Source organism: Rhincodon typus, chromosome 19 (genome assembly GCF_021869965.1).
Source record: "Rhincodon typus isolate 14 chromosome 19, sRhiTyp1.1, whole genome shotgun sequence".
In the NCBI taxonomy this organism is placed as follows: Eukaryota; Metazoa; Chordata; class Chondrichthyes; order Orectolobiformes; family Rhincodontidae; genus Rhincodon; species Rhincodon typus.
Window position 1 is genome coordinate 33,390,232 of NC_063350.1, and position 15,990 is coordinate 33,406,221.

The 15,990-nt window shown below is 39.1% G+C and overlaps 1 protein-coding gene across 2 annotated transcripts; it reads right to left on the minus strand.

The window, feature by feature from the left end:
- Nucleotides 1–1,158: 1,158 nt before the first annotated feature.
- Nucleotides 1,159–5,615, minus strand: pdyn (prodynorphin). 2 transcript variants are annotated; one of them, XM_020534471.2, is made up of 3 exons: nt 5,453–5,615; nt 4,164–4,292; nt 1,159–2,021 (listed from the first exon to the last, which is right to left on the minus strand). In XM_020534471.2, exons 2-3 carry the CDS (start codon nt 4,281–4,283, stop codon nt 1,362–1,364), a joined length of 780 nt encoding a protein of 259 aa, XP_020390060.1. In that variant the 5' UTR covers nt 4,284–4,292; nt 5,453–5,615; the 3' UTR covers nt 1,159–1,361. The 2 variants fall into 2 exon arrangements, with proteins under 2 accessions (XP_020390060.1, XP_020390059.1); XM_020534470.2 differs by having other exon boundaries at nt 5,443–5,615.
- Between the last annotated feature and the right edge of the window lie 10,375 nt (nt 5,616–15,990).

A 15,990-nucleotide genomic window follows, 5' to 3' on the forward strand; every position in this document is an offset into this window, starting at 1 on the left:
CACAACAAAAGATATTACATCAACATAAAGAATCATTTTTTGAGGCCAAGTGACCAAAGTGAATAGTTTTCCTTTGATGCCTTCACTGAGTATCAACGATTGAAAACATAGCTTAGAGTGTAAGTTTATCATGTGTGCACTTATGATGTTCACTTCCTTCTTAACCATGTTGTTATTTGCCCTGCTCACATGTTACACATCTCCTGCAATGATTATCACACTGGATTGGATACCTGATGACATCACATTACTGCTCCAAAGCCCACAAAATGTTTGTGGACAGTTATCAGCATAGTTATTGTGCTGACCTCAAAATTCAAGCTGCAATTTCCTGTCACCAAATTTCCTCATCTAGCAATGGTGATCAAGATCAAAGTATCTGAGGAGGAGATCTGTAATCAAATTTGGAAATCCATGCAAGAAAAATTTTGGCAAGAATGCAAAGACAGCTCTGATTAAATTAGAATGAGAAACATTTTAAAAGCAAGCTGAATCTTCCAACAAGAAAACTGCCTCCCAAACATTTTTGTTTGTAAGGGATTTACCTAAATGTTAGCTATGAAAGCTTCTTCATACAAATAAATATTCTCATGATACAATTTACATTGAAAAAAAGACATTGGTTCAAAAAAAATTTGCATGAAATTACAATGAGTCATGTGGAACATATCTGTTATTTGCTATGTCTATGATCATAATGTTATATTTCTTGCAGTTTATAATGCTCATGATGTATTATGTGTTCATGTCACTGAGATCATTTCACTTCTTGCTTAACTTTTAAAATGTATTGCTAAAAAAGAACGTTACAGCCTTTCTGATGTTAATTGCTACATGAATTTAGCATGACAATATTTCATCAGATCGTTTAGAATGGATATTCCTTTGTGTTCCAGCAACTTCAATTTGGTGACCATACCAAAGTGTGTCAATTGTCGACTGGGTCGAAGCATGTCAGTGAAATAAACTAGTTGTGCAAGGTGATGACATTTTTAAACAATGATTTATGTCAATTTTTAAAATAAAAAAAAAGAAACTAAACATGCCAGCTTTAGTTTGCATGTTAGCCACAGACATTGCTTACTTTATTGTAATCTAAGCATGAAAAAAAATAACTCTAATATTGAAGTTCCATTACAGGAGGCAAACAAAAACAAGTCTAGAGAACTTTTTTTTATTGGATTCACAAACTATGCCAACAAAGTACAGATTCAACTGATTTAACTGCTGTTTAGACAGCCTATTGTAAACTTAATAGCAAAAATATCTGTGCATTCAAAACAATACATTTATAGTTTCAATACTGAATCTATCTTGGCAGAGTGCTTTCTCACATCTAGATGCACATCACTTTGGCTCTTTTAGAAGTCTGAATTCTCTTCAGAATAATCATTTGCATCACCATCATCTGACCTGACTGAAACCCGGAAATGGCGCCTCAGGAAGCCACCATATCTTTTTTGATTATCCCATTTATATCTTGGTCTACCAATTCTTCTCATAAAACCCCCATATCTCTTTTGAAGCTCCATATTTTGATTTTCTTCATCACCCAGTTCTGCACTTCTTTTGTAACCAAAGCCTTTCATGAATCCTCCATAACGCTTTAGCTCTTGGATGTTGGGGCTGTCACTACTTTTTTCCAGAAGATTCTCCACTGCAGCTTCAAGTTCCTGAGAATTCTTCTCTAGTTCAGTTGCATCCCTTTCACCAAACTTATGCAGAATTCCTCCATACTTCAGATTTTGTCCATTGTAACCATTTTGTTGGGCTAATTGTTTGGCATAAATTCTGCTCTTGTCAATCTTCTTCATGAAGCCCCCATCATGATTAACAAGACTATTATGCGGTTTTCCAAAATGTGCCTCTGCACCCTCATCTTCCTTTCCATCAGTGCCTAGGTCAACAAGGTCTTCATCAACAATGCCAAAATGGTCAGGCTTGTATGAGTGAAAAGCTTTGTCACATTTTTCCCACTCATTGGTAGAAAGCACTACCCCTTCACACTCTAAAGTGCAGGTCTGGAAGATGCAATGAGAAGATAGCACTTTTCACAGCTACATTAACTTTCATAAGAATAATATTTCAATTGGTATTGGCCAAAAAAGACCTTAATTCATACAAATTAATTTCAAGAGAATAGCAATTTTATTAGAGTCAAAAATGGCATCATTTGTATCATGAAGATGTTAGCAATAAAAAACTGCTATTGCATGTTGCTGTATTTTTCATGTAAAAGTACATGGACAATAAATTTCTATTCTACATGGTGTGGTCCAGACAGGAGTACTCTGTTTGTGAATAGTTAATCAAGGAAACTTATTTGACCTCACAACATGTAATGGGCAGCTAATGTGTAAAAAGTAAGTAAAGATAAAGAAATCCAGAAATGATAGAGATAACCTTCTGCTCCAGAGATCCATAGATTGCAGTATTTACTGTTATACTTGGTACTGAAATTACTGTAATGGTATAAACCTTGGGTCATTCCCCAATTACCTTGCACTGAAAAACAGTTGAAAAAAAAAGTTAGAATTTGTGCATGCAAGAGTTCGACTTTAACAGTAAATTGTGAAAATTATTGGGTAACAATCTCTCAGACCCTGAAAAAAGCCATTTGTGCGTCGCTCAGAGGAACATCTGCTTTTATCTCGACTGGTGGTATTTGATCTCCGGAATGTTTCCAACAGTATCCACTTGTATTTTAGAATTGCAACATTTAGGGATAACATCTTTCTGTGGTTATACCAGAAGAGCTGCTTTACAGATGCACATTCTTTTCAAAGACTAAACAGGAGCAGGATCATTATGTGAGACAACAAGGTGCAGGGCTGGATGAACACAGCAGGCCAAGCAGCATCATAGGAGCAGAGAGGCTGACGTTTCGGGCCTAGACCCTTCATCAGAAAGGATTATTATGTACATTGTTTTTGAAGGACTGTCCTGTGTTTACACTCTCAGCAGGTAGAGTTCCATACACCTCAAACCTGGCAATAAATTTACCAACCGGAGGGCAACCAGAGCAGCGGACTGGCAATAGAGAGCAGATAGAAGGATTGAAAAATCGTTAATCTTGAACTTCTCCGTTATTACCGATCTCCATTCAAACAAAGCTTTTCAAGGTGTTAGAAAACACCCCCTGCCGAACATTTGCTGTCGCGTATGGCAGCTAGCGTTTGAATATTATCTATCCCTATGTCGAAGAAAACGATAACTTGCAAGAGTTTAATCTGTATTGGCTGCATTTATAGTTTTGTACTTATTTTGTTGTCAACCTGCAGCTAATTAAGCAAGTTTAATCGTCAACACTATTCTAGCTAGATATGTTCCGGCTGACAAGTTCCCATCTGTTCTGCAATTGCTAGTAGTTGTTAGATGCTCCACAGGACACAGCTATTGTTGCTGCCTGTATATCACTTACTGTTTCTAGTTGCCTGGTTCGTTGTATTGGGCTACATTCTACTGCGTGTACGTATTCTGACTCGGAAATTGAACATATTTCCATTCAACAGAAACTACAGGAGAAACTCAGCAGGTCCGCAAGCTTCTGTAGAGAGAGAAAGCCGGGTTAACGTTTCGACACCGGTATGACTCCTCTTCAGAATTCAATCCTTTCGGAGTCGTTAACACCGTTTCCCTCTCCACATCGATGCTTTCAGACCTGCTGAGTTTCTCCAGCATTCTGTGTTTATTTCAGATTTCCAGCATCCGCAGTAGATATTTCCACATCCTTGTCACGTATTGCAGCACGTAGCTAACAGTAAATATATTTTCCTGGGGAGGTTGGAACGCTAAGTAATCTGCTTTTTTGGGCGTTGGTATCGGTATATGTAGATTTCATAACCATTCCGAACATGATCTGAATGCAGGTAGAAAACTCGCAAGTTTACTGGACCAACAGTCGCACATAAATGAAAACGGATTTCTTTCAATTAACTAATTCTATTGCGAAAGAATACCTGAGGATAAATATACGGCTGACTATTATTTGTGTCCCTTAAGCTGGGTTGATGGGAATGAGTGGGACCTCTGAATGTATTGACTACAATGAGACACGGCTCTGTCACCAGTTGACTCATGTAGAAAACTATAGTTTGTGCTGAGCTAAAATTGATCGTTATTCTTTGATTTCTGAACTGTATGATCGAGTGTGGTTATCTTACCAATGGTTTGATTGAGCTGTCCAGGACTGAATTGCATGTCGAACACCAGTTGGCACAATCCGCGTGGACCGTGTGCAGTGGACAAAAGGACAACACCAGGACAAACACACTCCACTCCATCACTAGCCTCTGAAACATTAAGCGTATTAGTCTCTAAAACGTTGCTTCCAATTCAAACATTGGTTAAAAAGGAACATATTGAGGTTTCAGATCTAAACTTGTAGACAAGGATTTGAGTGAATTCGAAAACAAAAAAGTTACCTTGAAGACGCCTCTGCTCATTCAGATTCTGAAACAGCAATTACACTTTTTCTACTTTCATCTTCAACTTCCATCAATTTGACCTTTGTTTTTAGTCTCTGACTCGGATGGTTTGCGACAATGGATTCGGAGAAATACCCGAAGATTCGAAAGTTGTGGAACCGACTTTGAAGCGTTACATTGTTACTTAATTTTGCAGTAGTTACTACCGCTTGCAGAATGTTGAAGAGAAATTTGGTTCGGCTAAATAGGTTTCTAAATTTGAACATTCTAAATGTTCAAATCAGTATTCTATGGCAGATTCCATCTCTGCCGTACTTGCACCTTCATTAACATACGTTTCAACACTAAATAAGCAAAGAACGCATCAGCTATTCAGAGAAGTACAATTGCATGGTTCCGTCCTCTACGTTAGGCAAGACCTTCCAAAGGAAGACCCTGAATGTTAATATGATTGTACAGCTAAGACCAAACACTAATAAAAGTTAAGAACTAAAGTAGATTTGAACAAGTGTACATCCAACACAATTCAGAGATTACGCGGGGGTGGGAAAACTGTGATATCTAACAAAAAGTTCTCAGTTACAATTCAAAGAAGAAATGGGTGAATCTCTCGTCCAAGAAATGTATTGTATGAACCTCCGCCAATTAGAAATTCCTTGGCGAAGCAACTCGCTCGGATCTTTGTAGTGCAATTGCAAGGAGATGGAATTTTGAACAAATTATTGTTACCTAAAATAAATTGTGCACGGGCTTCACTATTCCCTCAGATGAATCAGTCGCGAACCGATCTTTGAGAACACGCTTGGATGGTCGTCACAGATCAGCAGCTGTTTAACACATTGGTGTATAACTGAGCTATTCATTTCAGGTGGAAACTGAGTAAATAGTCAATCGAGAAAGGTTAGCTATCACTAGCGTGAACTCCAGGGTAGTTTCACTGTACAGATCTGTCTTTTAACCTGCATCCCTCCAGTCAAAGATTCCTATCAATACCCGATACTTGATGAGTACTTACTTTCAATTACCTGGATATTCCTTGAGAACAGTCGGAATCGGGGCAATTTTACCAATGAAAAGTGTTGACGCCCTTTGTGAAGCGCGCCTTACAGAAACCGCTCCTGTCCACACAGATATCCTCAGCTTTGAGAAGTGAAGCTGAGATCCAGGGTTTTCCATCCTACAGCCTCCAGCGTCCGCTATTTATTTACCCCCAACGTTGTGCTGACATTGGCGACGCTGAATACACGTCTTTTTTGAGCCAATGACTGCATCGATTGGATTAATTATGGACCAGCAATTCCCTCAAATGCTACCAACATATTTTATTGCATAGCCGTCATACTCCCGCGCAATGTTATAAAGACAAGTACAATTCGGTGTTTAAAAATAACAGGCAGTAAATTAATTACTCTTGCCTGGTGCTACTTTGATTGTTGACGTTTTCTTTTTTTGAAAATGCGCTTTTTATGCTGGTACTGAGCATTCGCTGGGAACACGCATTACACTTCCCCTCTATAATTATACACTGGACGAAAGTGTCAACCCGTTTACCACTCATTTCCGGGCGGCATCTGAGCAGCTTTAATTTCTCGCTGTATTCTCCAACTGTAAAGTAAAGCTATTTTAATTCGAATTGAAAATGTACAGATTAAGAGATTTCATTCAAACTGTTTCCTAACTTGCCTCTGCCTCTTGCAAATGGACAATTAAACCGGCGCCACAATAACACCGAATAACAGTCAGCAACAATACCTTTTGACTGCTATGATTTAATCCATTTAGACGGGCTCCTGCTAAAGTTTCTACATTACATTATGCATGGACAATGAAAATAAACTAACTAATAGTTTACAAACACATTACTGACTGATCACAGGTAATTGAAGAGATTGTATCTTGTCCCTGTTGAAATAAGTATTTTGAGTTTCTATATACATTAGCACATTTTAGTTAGGTTTAATTTCCTCTTTCAGGGTTAAACTGATTTTACCATTTCTCCTTTAATCTCTCTCACACACACTCATGTGGTGCAACCATACGAACTGTTAGATGTGTATCGATTACATTATTCTCGAATCACGCAGCCAATGTGGATGTACAGGGAGAAAGTGAATCCGGAATATTGAGGCGGATCACTTGTTACGGAGTAGACATTAAGCCATGGCAAAGCCAAGTTGTGCTGGAAGCCAGTTAAAACATAAGGGCCACAGCAACGCTCCTGGAAGGGGAGAGCTGCCAACCGGTTTATATTTTTCACCATTTTATTAATTGCTGATGTAAATAAAAGTTCAACGTTGCCAGGCCACTTGAATAAATACAATCACGGAACCAATAAAATCAGGAAGGGTCACAGGACCCGAAACGTTAACTGTGATTTTTTTCTTCACAGATGCTGCCAGACCTGCTGAGCTTTTCCAGCAACTCCAATAAAATCACGGTGCTTGAATTAATTTTGGTCACGGTCACGTAATCCATTATTTGATCACTCAACAGAATGAGTTAAAATTGACATCTAGTGATTATATGTACGAGGTGGAAGGGGATTGCAAAGTAGTGATATTTCTCAAGGCCATTAACGCTGGTGGTACTTAAGTATGGCAAGACTGTACTTAACTGTCTTCAGTTTATGTGCTGGCGTGCTCCAGTTGTGACATGTATTACTTATGTAAGTTAAGTTACATTATTTCGCCATATTCAAACAAGTTTCGGGTCTTGTACCTTGATCAAACCAGATATTAGTGTACTCAGAATGATATCATGGGGATTTGAATCTGAGAAGGTATTTATTATTAGTGAGCCACTTGGTAAAATCATACGTTTGCTCATTGCCCATACATTTTAATACTCACCTCTTTCAATCGTCACTTGTTTACTTTTGCATCTTTCATGTAAGAGAAAAGGTAATTAAAAAGTAGAGAGCTGGTTGCTGCTATGTGCCGGTGAGGAGTGGACTGGAGGCTGGAGCGATGGGGGACAATTGCTGGACTTGGGCCTGGTGCCGCATGCTGAGCTTCTGTTATCAGACTATAATTTTTTTTAAAAATCACTATGTTGTAACTAAGTAATGCTTTTGCTTTCCTTTCATCCTCTTTGTGTAAGACCACTTTTTTTTAACTCTGTAAGATTTGTAGCTAGGTACTTCTACCTAAGGTGGCGCCATTAAAAGGCAGCCATTGTAAAAACTTTTCACTGTACTCCTAGACTTCTATATTGTAGTACAAGTAACAATAAAGAATAAAGGATATTCTATACCTAAAAGTGGGTTCCAAGGCATTGAGGCAGCAAATAGGAGGGGTAAACAATACCTGGATCAAAAGGTGGCTTTTAGAAGATTTCTAAAATCAATGAGAAGAATTGAAATTCAGTGTTATTAGAGAAGAAGCTTCCAAAAGTAAGACTAAGGTAGCTGAAGATATGGGTTTCAATCTTAATCAACAATAATATGGTACTGTGTGATAGAAGAACAATCAAAAGATGTGAGAAACCATAAAGGAATTTGGAGACATGGTTGAAGGTTTAAAATTTATTACTTTGGGAAAGATAATGCTTTATTGTAGGCCAGTGCTGGTATGATGGGATGGCAGGGCTTAACATGCAACAAAATGTAATCTATTGTATTTTGAATGGACATGACTATTTACAAGACTACTTAATTTCCTGACTTGGACTTAAATCATGTAACTGACAGAATACTTCGCTATTAAATTGTTTTGATAGCAACAATGTTATGTATTGTTTTTAATAAATATTTTAGTCATATTTTACAAATTTACTGTCACACTTGGAGGCTACAAAACTATATAGCATGAGAAATGGAAACGTCACAAAGGTGTAATTCAGTTACTTTGATAACATATTATAGAGTAGATTCAGCAATGATTTATATATAGACACTCTCTAACCAAAGTTCTAACCTTGACAGTGAATTGCACTACATAATGCAACAACCTCACTTTGAAATGCACAATGGCCAAGGAAAAAGTCTGCACATCTGACATACATTATGTTTCAAGTACACAGGAAAAAAAAAAACAAAGTCCAGGGCCACTGACTTCTGAAAATTGCAATCAACTTAGTGAAAATACGAACACAAGCTGAAAAATTGAATGAATTTCTTCCTTTTCTTACAAAGAAATAAGACTGTTAGAAAGTGATATTTCATGAGACAAGATGAAAGATGTAATCAGTTAGCATTAGTACAGAGTCACTGGTTGGTTCCTGAATAAGATATAAGTGAATAATGAACTTGGACTAGACACGGGAATATTGGGACAGTGGACTAGGAATTGTTGTAGATAAACTACCCAAGATAATAAACCAGTGTTTGTGGCTGTCAATAATACATATGCAGTATTAATTTGTTAGTGGCCATGTTGACAGAAGAATGTTGGTCAGTCCAGCCCCTCCTTTTAAATAAGTTAAGGTTATTTTTGTTGTCTCTTTACATGTTTTTACCACACTTAAAAACTGGGTAATATTAATGGTAGAAAGCCGTGCTTTCTTTCATCTTTACTATTATCCTAATTTTTTTTTTTAAAAAGCTGGTTTGCAGTGCAGACTGCTGCCAACAGTGGGATCAATTCCTGCACTGGTTGAGGTTACCATGAAGAACTGTCCTCAACCTTTTCCCTTGTCTGAGGCATGGTGATCCTGAGGTTAAACCATCACCAGTTATATATCTCTCTCTCTCTCTAATGAGAGAGCAGCCCTGTAGTTTGGTTAGACTATGGCAACTGTACCTTTTTACCTTTGTTATTAATTTAAATCTTACTTCTGTACTGAAACATGATTTTGTGCAACGTTTAAAGACATTGACCATCGCTGGCGAGGCTGGTATTTGTTGCACATTTCTAATCCCAATTAGTTGCTTGATAGTCTTAGTGCTGTTGTCAGATGTGTAGGCCGTACATCCCAAACACTGGTGGACCATATCAAGCAATGCAATCTTTTGACTGTCTGCAGTACCAGTGTATTGACTGTTTTCCACCGGTCCATGTTTATAAAACTGAGAATATAGTTTCCAACATTAGATGTGATTCTCCTATTGGACAGCATGTACAAAATAATCCTGACCACACAAAATATTACATTATATTATAAGATTATCAGCTGGGATCATAATGTGATTTTCTATAAGATGCATTTATTCTCAAACAGGGCTCTGTTCTTTGTAGGCAAAAAGAATTATTCAGCACATTGCACCCTTTCACTCAGTAATGGGCAATGGGCTCAACCCTTGCTGCATCTCCATGGCAATATCCTGACCAATGACAGTTGACTTGCCTGGTTTAAATTTAGTCAGTTAACACTGACAGTTAACAGTTCTCCTGCACCCCATGCTTACTTTCTAAAGTGGCTTTCTTATGTTTTAGATCTGCTTAATGCAAAATGAAAAGTTTCAATGTCTCTTTTTAGTGATGCTTAAGTTCAGTACTTTACCTGTGTCCTGTTTTGCATTCCATACATGAGGAAGAATGTGACGGTGCTGGAGATAGTGTAGTGTAGAAGAGGTTTATGAGAATTATTCCAGAGATAAAGAATTTCAATATAAACACAGATTGGAGAAGATGGGACTGTTCCTTTTGGAGAAGAGGAAGTTTAAAGGACAATCGTTGAAGTATTCAAAATCACAAGTGATTCAAACAGAAAAAAAAGAGAGAAAATGTTCCCACTCATGAAAGGATCCAGAATGGGACGGCACAAATTTAAAATAATAAATAAAAGAAACAAAACTGATATTGGGGAAAATGTTTTACTGTAACAAGTGGATAGTATCTGGATAGCATTGCCTGATAGTGTGGTGGAGATAGACTCCTACCTTGACTCTTTAAGATCTTCTTAATCAATGAGGTTGCGACTATTTCCCTTTGACAACTTTCTGTACATACAATTCTCTCTGTTACTGTTTGTCTGTGAGATGCATAGATACTCGCCAAATGTTGCTAACTGAGTTTTAAGTAAAGGTCAATTGAAACCTGATTGTTGTTCCTGGGACAACAAGGTGTAGAGCTGAATGAACACCGCAGGCCAAGCAGCATCAGAGGAGCATGAATCCTGACGTTTCGGGCCTAGACCCCTCTTCAGAAAATGTTGTCCCTGGTCTGCCTTTCTGCATGTCATAAAAATTCAACTTTGCAAACACTCCATAAATTAGCTAGTCATATAGCTTAGATCACGTGTTCTTGGAAAAGATGTTTGAACTCACTGTTCCAAATGACTTTCTGACTTTTGTTAAAAGAGCTAAGAAACCTTCATAGAACTGGAAAATAAAATCAATGTTGCATCCCTTTCAAAGCTAAGTTCCCAAATAATAACAAATCAGCAACATTGAAGCCTATGTTTACTCATTCATATACACATTGTGATTCCTATAGTTCTAAGTGATACAAAGTCAACCTCACTGGCACCCTCATGAGTTGGGCCATCAACTTGCTGCGTAGGATTGGTACTGAGACAGGATGGATCTAAACAATCCTATGGGATTATTGATACCCTGATCATGATATCACTCACCACATATTGCAGAAACTCATGTAAGTGACTACAACCATCATTTTTCACTCTAAGTGATGCCCACACTATGTCAGATAATCTTACAAGAAGAAGGTGTCTCAAAAATTTCAGCAACAAAATAAAGTTACCATGTTATTCTGCTACTTTTCAGTAAACACAACAGTGGTGTTCTCCACTAACAGGTTGCTGCCAGCAGGCAAAAAGACATTCAGCCAACCACACAGATGAGTAATGTGGTTTATGACTTTCAGTGCTGTTGTGATGCCAGGTACGTAGGTTGTACATCTTGATGACTGGTGTACCATATCTAACAACATGCCCTTGTGACTGTCCATAGTGGGAAGTATGCCAACGTGCTCAACCAGCCCATGCTTGAAAATCTCAGAACTCAAACTCAAAACTTCCTTCTCAATAGCACTGTGGGTGGACTTACCCTCTGCGGAGTGATTCAAGAGGGCAAATCGGTATCACCTTCTCATGCACAATGAAGGATGACGAATAAGTAATAAGCCAGCTATGCCAACATTCCATGATTGAATTAAAAATGTTCAGCTCACAGTTAACTAGAAACTACATTTGTCCATGCATAGGGCCCTTTTCTTCATGGGCAAAAAGAAATCTGCATATTGCAGCCCTGTCATTGAGGAAAGGGCCATAAAGGCGATCAGTTCCTGCTACCATCCCGTGACAATGCTCTAATCAATCAGTGTTGACTTGACTGGTTTGAATTTAATCAGCTAATTAAGACAGTTAACAGTTCCTGCTGCATCTCCATGCCAACAACAATCCAACCAGTCAGCACCCTTGCTTGGAAGGTGCTGTCAAAGCAGACCTGGCGAGTTGCTGCAGTATATCTTGTCGATAGTCCACATTGCTGTAACTGCACCAGTGGTGAAGGGAGTGATTGTTTCAGCTAGTAGATCTCTGCTTTGTCCTGGTGATGTTGAGCTTCTTGAGTGTTGTTGGAGCTGCAGTTATCCAGGCAGGAAAATGGGGAATATTCCATCACATTCCTGACTTGTTCCTTGTAGACGGTGGACAGGCTGTGGATAATCAGAAGGTAATTTCTCAATTCACAACTCCTAGCTTCTAACCACAGTATTTCTATTGCTTGTCCAGTTGAGTTTCTGGTCAATGGTAACCCATTGGTAATGTTCCTGTTGGGGAATTCTGCAATAATAATACCATCGAACAGCAAGTGGAGATTGTTACATTCTCTGTTGTTGGAAATAATGATTGCATGGCACTCGTCTGATGTGAATGCTTGTTGCTACTTTTCAGCCCAAGCCTGAACGTGGTCCGGTTCCTAGTGCAGGTATCCGAGGAATGACAGGACTTATACAGTTAATGGTAGGGCCCTGGATAGTGTTGCCAAGCTAAGAGAGCTAAGGGTGTAGGTGCATAGTTCCTTGAAAGTGGAGTCACAGATGGTGGGTGGTGAAGAAGTCATTTGGAACGCTTAGTCATAAGATTGAGTATAGGAGTTGGGATATCATGTTGTGACTGTACAGGATATTGGTGAGGCCACTTTTGGAATATTGTGTACAATTCTGGTCACCCTTCTATAGGAAGGATGTTGTTAAACTTGAGAGGGGACAGAAAAGATTTACAAGGATGTTGCCAGAACTGGACGGTTTGAGTGATAGGGAGAGGTTGAATAGATTGACATGTCAGAGGCTGACAGGTGACATTATAGAGGTTTATAAAATCATGAGAGGCCAAAGAATAGCCAAAATCTTTTTCCTAGGGTGGGAGAGTCCAAACCTAGGTGAGAGGGGAGAGGTTTAAAAAGGACCTGAGGGACAACATTTTCATTAGAGGGTGGTGCGTGCACAGAATGAGCTGCCAGAGGAAGTAGTGATTTCCGTTCTGTATGTCTCAATCACTCCGTGACCCTATGACTGGCGAATGGTGCTGAACACTGTACAATCAACAGCAAAGATTGCACTCTTCTGAACTTATGATGGAAGGCAGGTCAATGATGAATTGATGAAAGATGATAAGGCCTAGGCAGTACCCTGACAAGCTCCTGCAGTAATGTCCTGGAGCTGAAATGATTCACCTTCAACGACCAGAAATATCTTCCTTGTGCTAGGCATGACTCCAACTAGTAGGGAATTTTCCCCATGATTCTTATTGACTTCAATTTGTTTTGGGCTTTTTGATGCAAGGCTCAGTCACAAGATGCCTTGGTATCAAATGCAGTCTTTTACCTTCCCACTTGAATTCAACTTTTTTGGCCACATTTGGCCTAAAGCTGGAATGAGTTCTGGGTTAGTGTTAATGGCTCTGGTGGAATCTGACTTTAGCTTTTTGAGTAGATAAAGCTGAGTATGTGCCACTATCAATGACACCTTTCATCATTATACTGATGATTGAGAGTACACGGATGGAATGGTAATTGGCTGGATTGAATTTATCCTGCTTTTTGTTGACAGGAGATAGCTAAATAAATTTTCAAAGTTTGAGGTGAATGCCAGTGTTGTAACTGTACTGGAACAGCTTGGCCAGGGGGTATGGCTATTTCTGCAGCACATGTCTTCAATGCCATTGCTGGGAAGTTGCTAAAGCCCATAGTCTTTGCAGTATCCAATGTCATCATCTGTTTCTTGATGTCATGTGTAGTGAACCCAATTGTCTAAGGACTGACATCTGTGATGCTGGGAACCTCAACAGGAGGCTGAGATGGATCATCTATTTGGCATTCTGGCTGAAGGTGGTTACAAAAGTTTTGGATTTGCCTTTTTCACTGATGTTCTGTGGTTCATTGCGGGGATGCTTAAGGAACTTCTTGGTAGTTTCCAGGTGAATGAAAGATTTTTGCCACCTTTAACAGTATGCAGTACTGGGTAAGGGTGGTTTAAGATAGTTTGTTGCCGTCAAATCTCCCTTCTTTTTCCTTTTTTAGGCCCATGTAGAGATTAATGGTAGAGGATATGCCACTGCAGTTTATCTAACAACGAGGTACTGCACTGAGGTAACAAGAAAGTTTATTACTTATTAGCAATAATTAATTTGGTCAAACATAATTACTAGGACCTTAGGAAGATGGTACAGATATATCTGATCTCTTCAAAAGCTAGAGTAGAACTTCTTGAGTCCAACAATAGACTATGTGTGACCTATATAGAATGGGTAGAAATAATGTAACACGAACATTAACAGTCTCCTCCTCCAGTTTCATTTAAGTGTAAACCAACAGGTTGAGTAAAGCAAATAAACAATCACTCATGACAGGGTCGCTGATCTGTTGGCTGCTGATCTATTGCATACTGATTTACTGATTAGCATGCTTGTGGTTCCGTGTTGTAGCATTATCAAGCTGGCATATCATTTTTAAGTATGTCTTGCATTGCTTCTGGCATGTTCTTGTGCACTCCTCATTGAACTGGAGTTGATCCCCTTTCTTGATGATAAGAGTAGAGTGGGGATATACCAAGGCCATGAGGATACAGATTGTCAATTAATACAATTCTACTGTTGCTAATGGCCCACAACATCTCATGGGTGCTCATTTTCAACTAATAGTTTTTCTGAATCTATGCCATTGAGCAGAGTGATAGTGTCACAATACATACTGAAGGGTGTCCTCAGAAGGAAGACACAATTTTGTCTCCACAAGGACTGTAACTCCTACAACAGCCATAATGGACAGATGCATGTTCCTCTGGGTTGTTCCTCCATCACATGCTGCTGAATTTGTCTGGCAAATATATCTTTCAGGATTCAATTAGCTCAGTCGTTACCACAACCTACCCTCCCTCAGTACATTGTGCGCACTGACTATCCACAGTGCAGTGAAAATAAGATTTCCTCTAAAAAACAAACCTTTTGAAAGATGTTTTAGTAAATGCTAGTTATGATAGAATTTTGAAGCCAGGTGGATGGGGAAGTAGAATTGAAAATTTTGTTCTTTACTAATGTGAAAAAACCATCAGCATTTAATTATTTTCTTCATTCATAGGACATGGTTGTCATTTGCTGGGCCAGAGTTTATTGCCCATCCTTCATTGCCCCTGAGAAAATGGTGGTGAGCTGCCTCCTTGAACCACTGCTGTCCATTTGCTGTAGGCAGACTCACAATGCCATTAGTTTGGGAATTCCAGGATGTTTACCCAGCAGTACTGAAGGACAGTGATATATTTCCAAGTCAGGACGGTGTGCAGCTTGTAGGGGAACTTGCAGGTCGTGTTGTTTCCACATACCTGCTGCCCTTGACCTTCAGGATGGTCATGGGTGTGGAATGTACTGTCTAATGAGCCTTGGAGAACTTCTGCAGTGCATCTTGTCAATGTCACACACTGATGCTACTGAGCATTCGTGTTGGAGGAATGAATGTTTGTGAATATGGTAATTGTCCAGGTCTTCCTGCACTGAATATCAACTTCTCCAGTACCTAAGGAGTCACAAATGGCTCAGAAAATTGTGCAATCATCAGTGAACATCCCCAATTCTGCCTTTATCTTGGAAGGAAAATCCTTGATAAAGCAGCTGAAGATGTTTAGACTCTACCCTGAAGAACTCTTACAGAGATGTCCTAGGGTTGAGATGACTGACTTCCAAAAACTACAACCATCTTCCCATGTGCCAGGTCTGACTCCAATTAATGGAGAGTTTTCCTTCGGATTCCCATTGGCTCTAGGATTGCTAGTTTTGGATCAAAAACAGCTGAATTAATCCCTAAATTATGGTTACTTGGCTGATATTTGATCAACAAAACTGATCAAAATCTTTTCTCTCAGAGGGTTACGGATCTTGGGAACTCTCTTCCTGAAAAGGCAGTGGAATCAATGTCTTTGAATATCTTTAAGATAGAAGGAGTTAGATTCTGGTTAAGCAAGGGGGGAATGGTTTTAAAAGGTAGACAGGAATGTGGATTTGAGGTTACAGTTGAATCAGCCATAATCTTATTGAATGGTGGAGCAGGCTGGAGGGGCTGAAGGCCTGCTCCTGTTCTTTGTTCATATGGTTGTAACAACCACAATGTCGCAGCTTTAGACACAGTCCTTTGGTAACATTGCTGGGCTTGTGAGGGTCTCCCATTTATGAT

What these genes read in the sequence shown, in the direction of transcription:
- pdyn (XM_020534471.2), bottom strand. Translation starts at nt 4,283, where the DNA reads ATGGAGTGGAGTGTGTTTGTCCTGGTGTTGTCCTTTTGTCCACTGCAC. An exon ending in ACAGCTCAATCAAACCATTG is followed by an intron (nt 2,022 to 4,163) that starts GTAAGATAACCA and finishes TGCATCTTCCAG; the next exon opens with ACCTGCACTTTAGAGTGTGA.